The following is a 15,523-nucleotide window of genomic DNA, read 5'->3' as shown; positions in this document are numbered from 1 at the left end:
TTAATCAGAATTCGAACTGGATGTTGCTCAGTATTCGACATGAAATAAATTCAGGGTTAGGAATGATTTTTGATCAGAGCTCGAGTAAATGTTGTTCACTATTCGACCTTCTCAGAGTTCGACCAGCATTCCGCTCAGTTCGACCAGACTTCTATTCAGAATTCGAGCAGAATGCTACTAGAATAAATAGAATTCTGCTCAGTCTCCGATCAGAATTCCACTTTGGGTTTAATCAAAATTATTCTCAAGATTCAAACAGAGTTCCACTCACGATTCGACCAGAATACTTCTAAGAATTCGAGCAGAATCCTTCTCAAATTTCGACCGATCTCTGTCCAGAAATCAAGCAGAACTTTGCCTAGAATTCGACCAGAATTCTGCTAAGAGTTCGAACAAAGTTCTGCTCACTATTTGACAAGAGTTGTACTTAAGATTCGACCAGAGCTCTTTTAAGATTTTGACCAGAATTCTAATCAAAAATCGACTTGAATTCTGCTCAGAAATCGATCAGAATCCTACTCAAAATTTGACCAGCATTTTCTATTCTGATAGAATACCGACCAGCATTTTGCTCAGAGTTCGATCAGAATTCTATTCAGGGGTGGACAATGTTAATTCCTGCTCAGGAATTGAATAAAATTCTGCTAAATGTTGCTCAGCATTTGAAAAGCATTTGGCTCAGGATTCTAAAAAAAATTCGCAAAGAATTCAGTTCAGCAATCGAATGCTTCTCAAGATTCGACCAGAATTCTTCAAAGGCTTTGAGCAGAACCCTACTCAGATTTTGACCAGAACACTGCCCAGAAATCAATCAGAACCCTGCTTAGATTTCGACTAGAACCTTGCTTAGAATTTGACCAGAATTCTCCTGATGGTTCGACTAGAATCCTGCTCAGGATTAGACAAGAATTTTGTTCAGGGTCGAACAGAAGTCTGCTCAGGATAGGATCAGAATTCTGCTCATAGTTCGACCAGAATTCCACTTTGGATTCGACCAAAATTATTCTAAAGATTCAAACAGAATATTCCGCTCACGATTCGTCCGGAATTCTTCTAAGATTTCGAACTGAATCCTTCTCAGATTTCGACCAGATCTCTGCACAAAAATCGAGCAGAACTCTGCTTAGAATACGACCAAAATTATGCTCACTATTCGACCAGAACCCTTCTAAGATTTCGATCAAAATTCTTCTCAGAAATCGATCAGAATCTTACTGAGGATTCGACCAGCATTCTGCTCAGAGTTCGATTAGAATTCTATTCAGGGTTGGACAATGTAAACTCCTGTAAACTCCTGACTCAGAACTCAAGAATTTTATTAAGGATTCCAAAGAGTTTTGCAAAGAGTTCAACCAGAACTTCGTTCAGAGTTCGATTACAGTTCTGCTTCGACCAAAATTCTTCTCAGGATTCGATCAAAACTCTGCTCAGGATTTGACGAGGATTTGCTCAGGATTCGAAAAGAATTTTGCTCAGGATACTGGAAAGTTTTCTCAAAATCTGTCCAATTCTGTTCAAAGTTCGACTAGAATTTTGTTTACAATACGACCAGAATTATACTCAGGATTTGATCAAAATGCTGGGCAGAATTTTGACAAGGGATTTGCTTAGGATTCGGAAAGATCAGCAATGGATCAGAATCCGACTCAGATTTCGACCAGAACACTGGCGAGCAATCGAACATAACTCCGCTTAGAATTCGACCAGAATTATGCTGCTCAGGATTCAACAAGAGTTCTACTTTGGATTGGATAAAAATCTTGGTGACGATTCGACCAGAATTCTGCTCAGGATTCGAATGAAATTATGTTCAAGGCTCGCCCAGAATCCTGCTCAGGATTTCAATAGAGTTCTGCTTCCGATTCGGCCAGAATCCTTTTTAGATTTTAGTTATAATCATGCTCAGGAATCGAACAGAATTGTGTTAAGGATTCGAATAGGATTCGGCTCAGAGTTCGACCTGAGTTCTTCTACGATTTCGACCAGATATCTGCCCAGAAATCGTACCGAACCCTGCTTAGATTTCGTTTAGAACTTTGCTTAGAATTCGACCAGAATTCTGCTGATGGTTCGACCAGAATTCTGCTGATGGTTCGATCAGCATCCTGCTTAGGATTCGACAAGAATTTTAAACAGAATTCGAAAAAAAATCTACTCAGGATTTGTTAAGGATGTTGCTCAGGATTCAGGGTTGGGAAAGAGTTTGGATCAGAGCTCACTTTTCGATAGAATTCTTCTCAGAGTTCGACCAGGATTCCGCTCAGAGTTCAACAGAATGCTGCTCAGGATTCGACAAGAATTTTGTTCAGGATTGAGAAGAATTCTGCTCAGGGTACGACCTGAATTCTGCTCAGATTTCGACTAGAATTCCACTTTGGATTGTAACAAAATTATTATCAAGATTCGACTAGAATCCCTCACAGATCTCGACCAGAATCCTTCACAGATTTCGATCAGATCTCTGCACAGAAATCGAGCAGAACTCTGCTTAGAATTCGTCCGAAATTATGCTCACTGTTCGCCCGGAATCCTTCCTAGAGTTTGATTAGAATTCCACTCAGAGATTGACCACAATTCTGCTAAGAGTTCGAACAGAGCTCTGGTCACTATTTGACACGAATTATGTCTAAAATACGACCAGAACCCTTCTAAGATTTCAACCAGAATTGTTCTCATAAATCAAAGTCTTACTCAGGATTCGACCAGCGTTCTGCTCAGAGCTCGATTAGAATTCTATTCAGGGTTGGACAATGTAAACTCCTGCTCAGGATATGAATAAAATTTTGCTCAATATTGCTCAGCATTTAGAAAAAATTTGATTACGGATTCCAAATAGTTTTGCAAAGAGTTCGATTACAGTTCTGCTCAGGCTTCAACCAAAATTTATCTCAGGATTCGACCAGAATTCAGCTCAGCAATCAACCTGAATGCTGCTTACTATTCGAACAGAATTCTAATCATGATTCGATCAAAATGCTTCTCAAATTTCGATCAGAATTCTTCTAAGGCTTGAAGCAGAATCCTTCTCAAATTTCGTTCAGAACTCTGGTCAGAGTTCGACTAGAATTCCGCTCATAATTTGATTAGAATGCTGCTCAAGATTAGATTAGAATGCTGCTCAGGATTCGGAAAGAATTCTGTTCACTATTTGACTCGAGCTTTTCCCAGATTTTGACCAGAGTTCTGCTCAGAGTTCGAGTCCTACTCATTATTCGCCCAGCCAACTAATAAGAATTCTACAACAGTTCGGTTCGGAGTTCAATCAGATTTTTGCTTACGATAGGACTATATTCATGCTCAAAATTCGAACAAAATTCTGTTCAGTGTTAAATCAGAATGTTACTCAGAATTCGAAAAAAAATCTCAGTATTCGACAAGAATTCTGCTCATGACTTATCTGCCAGAGTCCTGCTCAGGATTCAAACAGAATTCTGCTCACAATTCGACCAGACTCTTTTTAAAGATTCGAGCAGAAACCTTATCTGATTTAGAATTGTGATTCAGATTTCGACCGGATTTCTGTTCTGGATTCGACAGGAATTTTGCTCAGGATTCAATACGAATTTTGCTTGGGATTCGAGCAGAATTGTCCTCATAGATCGATCAGAACTCTGCTAGGGTTTCGACAAGAACACTTCTCTGATTCCAATAAGAGATTTTCTTTTGACTTTCTCAACGTTCTTCTTAGAATTTTAATTGGAATTCAAAAAGAATTCTGTTCAACATTCGACCAGAGATTTGTTCAGGATTCGAATAGCATTCTGTTCAAAGTTCGACCAGAACTTTGCTCAAAGCTCGACCACAATTCTTCTCACAATTTAGTTAGACTTTCAATGAAGTTTCAACAGAAAGCTTATCTTATTTCAATCAGAATTCTGCTTAGAACGCGACCAGAATTGTGCCTGAAGTTGGAAATTGATTAGCTATTGAGAGTTCGACCAGAACTCCACTTTGGATTCGACCAAAATTATTTTAAAGATTCCGCTCACGATTCGACCAGAATCTTTCCAAGAATTCGAGCAGAATCCTTTTCAGAGTAGCATTAGCATTGTTACGGTGTAATTCGTAGATTAGGCACTAGTGATACTCATGTTTTACTTTTGAGATCCTTATCTAGAATGTTATCAGAAATCAAGAAGGGGAGTGGTCCTTGATTCCAGTCTTAAACAAAAATAACAAATGCACGAGGATTACTACTCCTGGCCACGCCCATCTTCACCGTGACTAGGGAGAGGAAGGAAGTGTTGATGTAGTACTTACTTAACGAGAGGCCACCGACTTAGCAACACCCTCATAAGTATCACGGAGTTGAATAATGAGGAAGGTAATCGTTGGATCCTTAGCCGTGCGGTAAGACGCGCGGCTACAAAGCAAGACCATGCTGAGGGTGGCTGGGTTCGATTCCCGGTGACGGTCTAGTCAATTTTCGGATTGGAAATTGTCTCGACTTTCCTGGGCATAAAAGTATCATCGTGTTAGCCTCATGATATACGAATGCAAAAAAGGTAACCTGGCTTAGAAATCTCGCAGTTAATAACTGTGGAAGTGCTTAATGAACACTAAGCTGCAAGGCGGCTCTGTCCCAGTGTGGGGATGTAATGCCAATAAGAAGAAGAAGAATCGTTGGGTCAGGATTTGCCTGTAGCTGGCAATGTAACCGTGGTAGATCTTACCCCGTAACACACCACGTAAAGGTGTCTACCCAGCATTACGGTTCCGAGCAGTATCCTTTTCAGATTTTGACCAAAACTCTGCTCAGAAATCCAGCAGAGTTCTTCTTAGAATTCGATCCGAATTATGCTCCCTATTCGACCAGAATTCTTAATAGAGTTCGATTAGAATTCCGCTCAGAGTTTGATCAGAATTCTGCTAGGAGTTCAAACAGAGTTCTACTCATTATTCGACAAGAATTGTGCTTAAGATTCAACCAGAACTCTTCTAAGATTTCAACCAGAATTCTTCTTAGAAATTGAAGTGAATCCTACTCAGTACTCAACCAGCATTCTAATCAGAATTCGACCAGAATTCTGCTTAGAGTTTGAACAGATTTCTATTTAGGACAGGGCAATGAAAACTCCTGCTCAGGACTTAAGTTCTGTTAATTGTTGCTCAGCATTTGAAACAAAAAATGGTTCTGGATTCTGAAACAGTTTTGCACATAGTTCAACCAGAACTTCGTTCAGAGATCGGTTACAGTTCTCCACCAACATTTTGCTCAGGATTTGACGAGGATTTGCTCAGGATTCGAAAAGAATTTTGCTAACGATTCGACCAGAATTCAGCTCAGTAATCAACAAGAATGCTGCTTACTATTTGAACAGGATTCTACTCAAGATTCGATGCTGCTCAGGACGCGAACAAAATTCTGCTCAAGATTTGATCAGAATTCTACTAAGGCTTCGAGCAGAATCCTTCTCAAATTTCGATCAGAATTGTGGTCGGAGTCCGACTAGAATTTTGTTCACTATTCGACCAGAATTCCGATTTCTGATCGAAATGCTGCTCACGATTCGACCGGAACTTTTCTCCAATTTTGACCAGAGTTCTGCTCAGATATCGAATCCTTCTCAGGATTCGCTCAGCCAATTCTAACAGAATTTTTTTCGAAGTTCAATCTGATTTTTGTTAACGATATGATTATATTCATGTTCGGGTTTAGAACAAAATTCTGCTCAGTATTGAATTAGAATGTTACTCAGGATTCGAAAAAAAATTCTCAGGATTCGACAAGAATTCTGCTCAGGATTCGAACAGAATTCTACTCACAATTCGACCAGACTGGTTTTAAAGCAGAATCCTTTTCTGATTTCTTTCGGAATTCGGCTAAGGATTCGACCAAAATTGTACTTACGATTGAAAAGAATTTTGTTCAGGATTCAACCAGAGCTTTTTTCAGATTTCGACAGGATTTCTTGTCTGGATTCGACAGGAATATTGCTCAGGATTCGATAAGTATTCTTTTTGGGATTCGAGGAAATTCCGCTCATAGATCGATCAGAACTCTGTTAAGGTTTCGGTAAGAACCCTTCTCAGATTCCGATCGGAGATTTGCTTTTATTTTCTCAGCGTTCTTATTAGAATTTTAATTGGGATTCAAAAAGAGTTTTGTCCAACATTCGACCAGAGATTTGTTCAGAATTCGATTAGAATTCTGTTCAATGTTCTAACAGAACTTCACTCAAAGCTCGACCACAATTCTGCTTACAATTCAGCTTGACTTTTCTGAAGATTCGAACAGAAACCTTATCTTATTTCGATCAGAATTCTGCTTAATATTCGACCAAAATTCGGTTCTACCAGAACTCTTCTCAGATTGCGAGTTTTGCTTTGGATTCGATCAGAATTCTTCTTAGGATCCATTAGATTCGACAAGAATTTTACTTAATATTTGACCAGAGTTTTGCTCGGAATTCGAACATAATTCTGCTCAAAGTTCGACCAAAGTTCTGCTTGGAGATCGTCCGGAATTCTTTTCAGGATTCGACAAAAGTTTTGCCCAGGATTTTTTCACAGGATTCGACCTCAATTCTGCTCAGAATTCGATCAGAATTCTGCTTTGAGTTTGACCAGAATTCAGCTGAGTACTCTGAGTGGGGCCCTCCTTAGCCGTGCGGTAAGACGCGCGGCTACAAAGCAAGACCATGCTGAGGGTGGCTGGGTTCGATTCCCGGTGCCGGTCTAGACAATTTTCGGATTGGAAATTGTCTCGACTTCCCTGGGCATAAAAGTATCATCGTGTTAGCCTCACGATATACGAATGCAGAAATGGTAACTTGGCTTAGAAACCTCGAAGTTAATAACTGTGTAAGTGCTTAATGATCACTAAGCTGCGAGGCGGCTCTGTCCCAGTGAGGGATGTAATGCCAACAAAGAAGAAGAAGGAGAAGCTGAGTACTCGACCAGCATACTTCTCAGGATTCGAACAGAATTGTGCTTACGATTCGACAAGAATTCTTCTAAGGATTCGACAGGAATTTTGCTCAGGATTTGAGAATTTTTTTTCTCAGGTTTCGACAAAAAATATGCTTTCGCTCGATTAGAATTCTGCTTGGGATTCGATCAGAATCCTGCTGAGGTTTTTTTTTCTACAGAATCCTCTATAGATTTCGACCAGAATCCTGAAAAGTTTGACCAGAATTGTGCTCAGGATTCGATCAGAACGGGTATACCCCGTTAGGCATAAAGAAGTTAGGCATAAAATGACCCTGCTCTATGATATAAAGAAGGCAGAATTATGCCTATCGTACTTATGCCTAACGTCTCGCACCCGACCATTATCATGCTAAGGATTCGACTCGAAAGTGTTTAAAAATTAATCATCTTTGTTTTTCATGATTCATGATTACTTGGAATTCAATCTGAATCCCATTCAGAATTCGAGCAGTTTTGTTTTTACAATTCGACAAGAGTTTTACAATTCTATAAAAATCTGCTCAATGTACGACCAGAATTTATTCTCAGGACTAGTGAACCACTTTTTGCTTATTACTCAGACAGGATTTCGATCCGAATTCGTACAGATTTTTTTTTAGAAGTCGAAAAGAATGCTGCTCAGATTTTGAACTGAATTCTGTTATTGATTCTTTTCTTAGAATTCGACTACAATCATGCTCAGAATTCTAACACAGTTTCGTTCATGGGTAAAGTAGAATTCTTTCAAAATCCTGAACAAAATTCTGAAATTATGTCCAAATGGGGCCCTCCTTAGCCGTGCGGTAAGACGCGCGGCTACAAAGCAAGACCATGCTGAGGGTGGCTGGGTTCGATTCCCGGTGCCGGTCTAGGCAATTTTCGGGTTGGAAATTGTCTCGACTTCTCTGGGCATAAAAGTATCATCGTGTTAGCCTCATGATATACAAATGCAAAAATGGTAACTTGGCTTAGAAACCTCGCAGTTAATAACTGTGGAAGTGCTCAATGAGCACTAAGCTGCGAGGCGGCTCTGTCCCAGTGTGGGGATGTAATGCCAATAAGAAGAAGAAGAAGATGTCCAAATCGTGAGCAAACGTCCGTCCTAGTTCTGATAGAGTTTTGTTCGCTGTGTGTGTTGGCCAACATTTGAATACTGGACAAGATTTATCTCGAATCTTAGGCATGATTCCGTTCGGATAATTCCATTTTATTTGTTCAAATTGGCTAATAATTGTTTAAAAAATGCCGCAATTGAGGTTGGATCAAGAATCGTGGCACCATACCACACCATACAGTTGCTGTCGTATTTTTTTTAAATAACTCCTACCTAATTGAAAAAGAAAATAAGGGTTACTTTTGTTCCAAAGGAAAATGCTTTTTATTTGTGACATAAAAAAGTTAAATGACCAGATTGTGGATGCTCTGGAAGTATTCACATCAATGAATGATATTTTCTAGAAGAAATGTGACGAAACAAAGTTTTCAGCTGATGAAATCTTAAAAAGTTATGTATGACAACGGTTCTTCACAATGGGAATAGAATTACAAACAGACGGCCAATACGAACATTTGAATTCGCTTGAGAACATTATTTGTTTGGAGAGATATTTCATGTTTCGCCTTCCCCCTATCATGTACCATTTCACCACAAATCATGATCAATCTGGGTGTGATGGATTTATTACACTTTATTGGCATCAAAAATATAATTCGCATGGCGAATCTCAATTCCTCTTTGTGCCGTTGAACACAAATGACAGGCTATGTAATGAGAAATGTAATTTACACAGAGAAGTTTGCATTCACAAAATATGAATCCCAAAAATAAATACACTAATCATTGAACGGTCCATCATTGAATTTTAAGCAATGTTTTTAAAACTCATAACTTTAATCGAATGTTTACTTCTACACATTCTGTACAGCACGTCAAATTTCGCAATAAGCTCATATTCCCAACTGTCCAAAGCCTGCCAGGGAATTTTCAATATTGATGTAAAATTAAACTGCAAAATAAACTGTTCATAGGAGAATAAAAATGGTTTATTTTTTTGTGGATTTTCGGTTGTCGGTTTGCCAAAGCTCCGCGAATCTCCGAACGGGAACTGAACCGCAGGAAAAGCTTAGGCAAGCTCAACTCGCCATACGCAACACGGCGCGCGCGCCGGCGGTCGTTCGCCCGCACGTAGGAGTTAACGGAATATGGCGGTAATAAAATTCAAACTGCTCAAAATAAATAAATCAGCAAAATGGTTGCAGTAACCGAAACTCCGAGAGATCCGAGCGGATCGAGCGAGGATGCAAGCCAAGCAAACAATGAGCAAAAAAAAAATCAGCAAATGAAAAATTGACCATCAATGTGTCAATACGGGAGGGTTTCGGTGGACGATGCTGAAGGGTATATATTTGCGTGCAATTCGATTATTTTTCGCGTCGGATGAATCAATCGACCATAATAAAAGGCAAAATATTTGTTTATAATCCGGAGTTTATTTTCACAAAAAAATTATACATACATAGAAAAGTCAAGGGGAGCTTGTTTCTCGGTTGTTTATCATCCTTCCGGAAATAAACCCACATTGTTGCTCACTAATCAATTTGAGAAACATTGAATTTATTCTATTTTTATCCATCAAACATGATTTTGATTGAAAAAAAATTCTATTTTTATGGACCATATTTCTTCGCATCATTTTCTGCCCGAATGTCCAAAATGCCCACAACAGTCGGAATGCGGGCTGCGCCCGCCACCGGAATGAGCCGGAATGGGGCTGGGGGTGGCTGCCGACGGCAAAAAGTTTTGAATGCTTCGTTAGGCGAGCCGCGTGTGCCGGTTGAATAATTTACGCAAAAGCGAGGTGAATATTCCATCTGATGAGTTTATTAATACTTTACTTTCCGATGGTTGATGCGGCAAACGGAGCCGCAAAAAAAAATGTTAGGCTGAAAATGTTGTTTTATCGAAACGGTTTCGTATTCCATGCGGGGCAGTTTGGGATGAAATTAAAGTTAACTGTCGGTTGGGTCTGGTTGATAGCAGTTTGGGCGTATTTTTGTGCATCCGAGAAGAATGGTTGAATTTATGCGCAAATGAGTTGTAAACACGCTTTGTGCAGTCTGGGAGTTCGGCATGATCGATGAATAACCGTTCATCAGGACTCGATTGGAAATTCTGAACGAGTCCGTAGCCTACCAATCGTGGCACTGTTATGAGTTATTTCCATTGAAAAATATTCAATACAATCTGGCTAACGATTGTTAATAAGTGAACATAATCGTGAAATCACGTTACATAGCGTTTTGTCATTAAGCAAGTGCAAGTAAGATTCCCCACTGTCGAAACGATGATCCTAATATTGTGTCTATTGCGTCCTAACATTGTATCTAGACCAATCTTCTATCTCGCTATCGTGTCAGAACTGATTCTGAACACTCCTGGAAGAAAGACAGAGCTGTTGATCTATTTTCCTTCAAATAAAGTTCAGTAGACCATATCTTTTTCTTAGAAAATTCTAAATTTGAGAAAATTTGCTCGATTCTTCAACGTCTAATAGAGTTTCTCATATAAAAGTGGATTCACGCAAGCACGCTGCTCTAAGTAAACTAACGATGGTTGAATTACTATCAAAATATACTTACCGTTGAACAATTCAGTTACGAAGCAGTTTGTAAACCTTATACCGTATATACACAGTAAAAAAATGTTACAGCATATATGATGTAACAAAAAGGCCCCGATCGATTCGACTCATTTTTCCATCACTTTCCATCATCATAGAGTTCTTGAATCCTGAATTGATTAGATGAGAAGAATAAAAGCAGTATCAAAAATTATAACACTAGATTTATGTGTACTCTGATTTTGCCCATCCAATTTGAAAAATATTGTAAGTTTTTAGAAATTATATGATGCATAAACGTGGTAAGAGCAAAACAAATGTATTATATTATAGATTAAGTAAGGATAAAATCATACACGCCCAGAAAACGAACTAATTGGATATTCTAAATTAATTAAGTAAAATAAAGTGATATGTCCGACTTGGTTTGCTGCAATTTTGCGTGATAAGATCCAGTTGCTGATGCGTTTTTGTCCCCAACCAGTAAACTAGTCGATGGAGGACTTGGAACTGCTACCAGATTTATTTCCAGTGCTGTTAACGCCCTTTCCGAAATGCTATCTGCTGCATTGCTGCTGGTGGAATGGCTAGATCCGGACGTACTGCTGATGTTGCTGGGGCTTGTCCATTTTGCGAAAAGCTCGAGTTGCAGTCGAACTATTGCCAGATTAGTTGATACGACTACTGCACGACGCTTCGTGAGGGAAGCTAGCGCGAAAATTTTCTAGGGGAAATAGTGTATTTCTTGGAGAATTCTTCGATTTCACACGGTTCTAGGCACTTATTTACGTTATTCAGGTATCTAGGCACTTCACTGTCACACTGTATAATTTTTTGGTATCATTGTCTCTTTAATGAAAACTAGGAAAACTTGAAATCGAGAAAATATTGGAAATCTAGAAATCAATAAAAATGACGCATCGAAAAAAAATCACTTCCACTTTCAACCATGGCATACTGAAGCCTACTTTTTACATTAATGGCCTGAAAGTTTACTGTCAAGTATATGAACAGAATAAGATAAATTACATATTTCCTAATTAATTCCCTTCAACTCCTTTCAATTGATTGATATCTCATGAGGTGGACAGATTTTGGCGTTGTATGGATTTCGGTCCCCCACAGTACGAATCATGTTGGCCAAGGAGTTACGTTTTAAGAAGTCTGGAAGGACATTTAGTTTATTTCTCAAGTCATGTTTGTGCTATTCAATTTGTCAGTGTCAAATCAGTAAGTCATATTTCTGTAATCTAGATGCAAAGCCATTTTTGGTCATAACTCTCGAATCTGTAATCTTCATGCACATGGAACAATGCTGTCCAATGAGTTATTGAAGCAACTGACTCGGAAGGTTGTTCATGAAAAAGATGCTACAGTATTTAATCCCTTGTTCAATAAAATGACAAGGGTAATTTATTTCGAAGCAGTTCACCACCCGTACAAGGCCCTCTTTATAATCCACTGGGACACTGCACAATGGTTCGATTTAGCCACGCAGCTGAGAAATTTTTTTTTTCTCCCTTATCATTAATTTTTTAATATTTCAAGACAAAATTTTCAAAACGACTTATGTGCTTTTGTAAACAAAGATTCGAACGTCGATTTGAAGAATCTGATAGCACCCCCACGAAACCCAACACTATCAATAGGTAGATGAAGGTTTCGGCTAGCTGTTGATGGTGTTGGTTTGCGTCGAAGTGCTACCAGATTCATGAAATCGACGTTCAAATCTTTGTTTACAAAAGTAGATAAGTCGTTTTGAAAATTTTGTCTTGATTTGGTGTCTGCACAGAAGATGTTTATTGCCACTGCACCTGATAAACTCAATAACTTTCATTTATTTCCACAAAGTGCAACGGCGTTTAACGAGCCCTAATACTCAATGTGTTCAACTTTATATGCTCTTGCGCTTTTTGTTGGATACTTTGAGCATATCAGTAGCCATTCTATTCGCTTTGCGATAGTTTGTCGAATGACATTTCGTCTTATGACTTTTAGTCGAATGGCATTTGGTCGAAAGGACATTTTGTCGAAGGGACATTTGGTCGAATAGACATTTAGTTGAAAGGACATTTAGACGGATTTTAAACGTGAATAATAAGTTGATAATAAGTAATTCAGTAAAATGGATAATAATTAATCAATGGATTTCTGATTATATTTGATTGAATAATCCACAAGATACATGGATGAACTGATTGGAGGAATAACGCGGACGTAAGGAAGTTCAATCAGCAGCGGAAGGAACGAATACGGAATCTAATGAGCAAACTGAAACTTCTGGAGAACTAGGTGGACTATGGAAAACAATTAAATAAAACTACAGAACAGTAAAATATTAGGTATCGATGGTGAGATACCTTCTATCCTATTATTTCTCTTGGCGCAAGCTCAAAAACAAATGATATGAATGACATTGTTCCAATACTTTATTGTAATCGGCTTTGGGACATTTCGTTGATTGACATTTGGTCGAATGACATTTGGTCAAGTGATATTTCGTCGAAATGATGATTAGTCCAAAGGACATTTGGTTGATCACGCTCACGAATAAATTCTGTTTTTTCGAGTTTTTTCGTGATCTTTGTAGTATATCTTCTTCTTCTTATTGGCATTACATCTCCACACTGGGGCAGAGCCGCCTCGCAGCTTAGTGTTCATTAAGCACTTCCACAGTTATTAACTGCGAGGTTTCTAAGCCAGGTTACCATTTTTGCATTCGTATATCATAATGCTAACACAAGGATCCTTTTATGCCCAGGGAAGTCGAGACAATTTCCAATCCGAAAATTGCCTAGATCGGCACCGGGAATCGAACCCAGCCACCCTCAGCATGGTCTTGCTTTGTAGCCGCGCATCTTACCGCACGGCTAAGAAGGGTAGTATATACACGATCGAATATAATACGGAATAGTGAGTACGGAAGTGAAAAAGACGCAAACAGTGAAAGTTTGGCGAAAATCGGTGGTAAAACGACTGAAAACGGGGAAGTTTTTAGTTCTCCGAGTGCTCTTACCGACAAAACAAACCGGCTTTGTCCGGCCGTCCGGTCGGTTTCATTCACTTTTTCAATGGTGCTGGTTACGGTACGCCTGTGGGGAGTTTTTTCGGCATAAAATAAATCGGCGAAAAGTTTTGATAAATCAAAAAATCATTGTAAATTTAAAATCTACGAGGGCCATAGGAATACACTACAGTGTGGTCCGTAATTGTCTGTGCACAGTGTGGAACAAAGTTTTGTAAACACTTATCTAAACAATTCTTTTTATACAAGTATTTTGAGAATTAGGGGTAGGTAATGGGTGACCGTTACCAACTATTTTGGTATTAGTGTAGTGGAAAATGGCAGCCACTAGTGGCGGCGATCCTGGAGGGTATATAGGGATGTTCATGGACCCTACTAATAAATTCGGTGAACTGACATTCCTCCAACTAACCGGAAAAGCATCACAACTTCCGACGAACCCGTATACGGTGAGAAAATCTGTCGCGATGTGCGCAGAGATACCAATCGAATCCGCCAAATCCGAAGCTCAAGGAACAAAATGTACAAAATATACTTTGAAAATTCGAGACCCTGCTCAAGTAAACAGGCTACTCAAGCTGAGAAAACTCATCGACGAGACGGATGTTGTAGTTACTCCCCATCCAAGCTTGAATACCAGCAGATGTGTCATCTCTTGTTACGAGCTGTTGAGAATGGAGGAAGAAGATATTTTGGCAGAGATGACCAGAGACGGTGTAACCCGCGTGCAACGTATTACCAAGAACGAAGGTGGCCAGAGAGTGAATACGCCGGCGCTAATCCTCACCTTCTGCAAGACCACGTATCCAGATTTCCTCAAAGTCGGCCCACTGCATGTTGCCAAGGGCCCATACTTCCCGAATCCGATGTTGTGCTATAGCTGCTTCAACTATGGTCACATTCAAGCTCGATGTCCTGGACCACAACGATGCCACAATTGCTCCGGTGAGCCCCACGGCGAAGAATGTGGAAACTATGCTCAGGCTGCTTCTCGACAAAACGAATTCGAGAAAAGGCTGAAAGAACTGGAACATGCGATGAAATCGAAAGACAGCGGAATTGCCAAGCTCCGCAACGGAAGCAAACAGAAGGACGAGAAGATGAAAATAATGTCCAACATCATCGAACAACTGAAACAGCAAGCTACCAGACAGGGAAAATCGCACAGAGATCGAAGTGATAGCCGTGAGAAACAAGTACCGACTCACTCGATACCAGGCCCTGTAACACGATCCCGAAACAACTCCCCAGCCGTACAAGAAGCAAAGCGGAGTCGTACACTGAAGTGCAACTAGTACGTCAAAACGACTATCTCACCAGACCCTAGTCCGCCGCCGAAAAAAACCGCTACCACGTCATACGATCTCACTCAGATGGAGCACTCTGGTGAAGAATCTGATGTTATGGAGAAATTTCAAAATCAGAATCTTCGATAATTCTAACACCCGAAACCAATAATGATGACCCTTGCACAAACACGGACAATGAGATTAATCGGTTCGAAAGAAATAAATGTGTAGTAGCCCTTTCGACGCAAGTGCAGCAGGTTGGAGGAGCCATTCGGGACGTCTTACCCCAACCCGTTAATAATGAATTCACCTCTGTAGCCGATGAAACAGGATATACAACCACGACACCGGAAACTTGGAATAGACTGATAGGAATAGGACAAGGTGAAGCTCCTCTTTGCCTTGACCGCCGCCCAACTCAAATTCAATCTTCGCCAACGCTTGAAGAACAGCGAACCACCAACCAACGTACTACACAAAGTCTGTCCGCAGTGCTGGCTGTTGCTGGTTGTGGAAACAATCGTGTAGTAGTTTCGGCAATGGCTGTTGTTTCCATCTACATTAGACTGGCCCAGAGTACTATGAGGAGAAAAAAATGTTGTCGAATTCCAAGGGGCACCCCCCAGAATTGTGTCTTTGGGTGAGAAAATCAATCTCTGAAAATTTCAGCTCAATCG

General features: G+C 39.8%; 2 protein-coding genes across 2 annotated transcripts in view; one reads left to right on the top strand and one right to left on the bottom strand.

The window, feature by feature from the left end:
• The window catches only part of LOC134223561 (hornerin-like), a 530,228-nt gene that overhangs the window by 381,032 nt on the left and 133,673 nt on the right, over positions 1–15,523 (bottom strand). The window lies entirely within an intron of this gene.
• Positions 14,232–14,852, top strand: LOC134206079 (uncharacterized). The gene has a single exon (XM_062681775.1). The coding sequence runs from the start codon at positions 14,232–14,234 to the stop codon at positions 14,850–14,852; it is 621 nt and encodes a 206-aa protein (XP_062537759.1).

Source organism: Armigeres subalbatus, chromosome 1 (genome assembly GCF_024139115.2).
Source record: "Armigeres subalbatus isolate Guangzhou_Male chromosome 1, GZ_Asu_2, whole genome shotgun sequence".
NCBI lineage: Eukaryota > Metazoa > Arthropoda > Insecta > Diptera > Culicidae > Armigeres > Armigeres subalbatus.
This window is presented reverse-complemented; position numbering and strand designations above follow the sequence as displayed.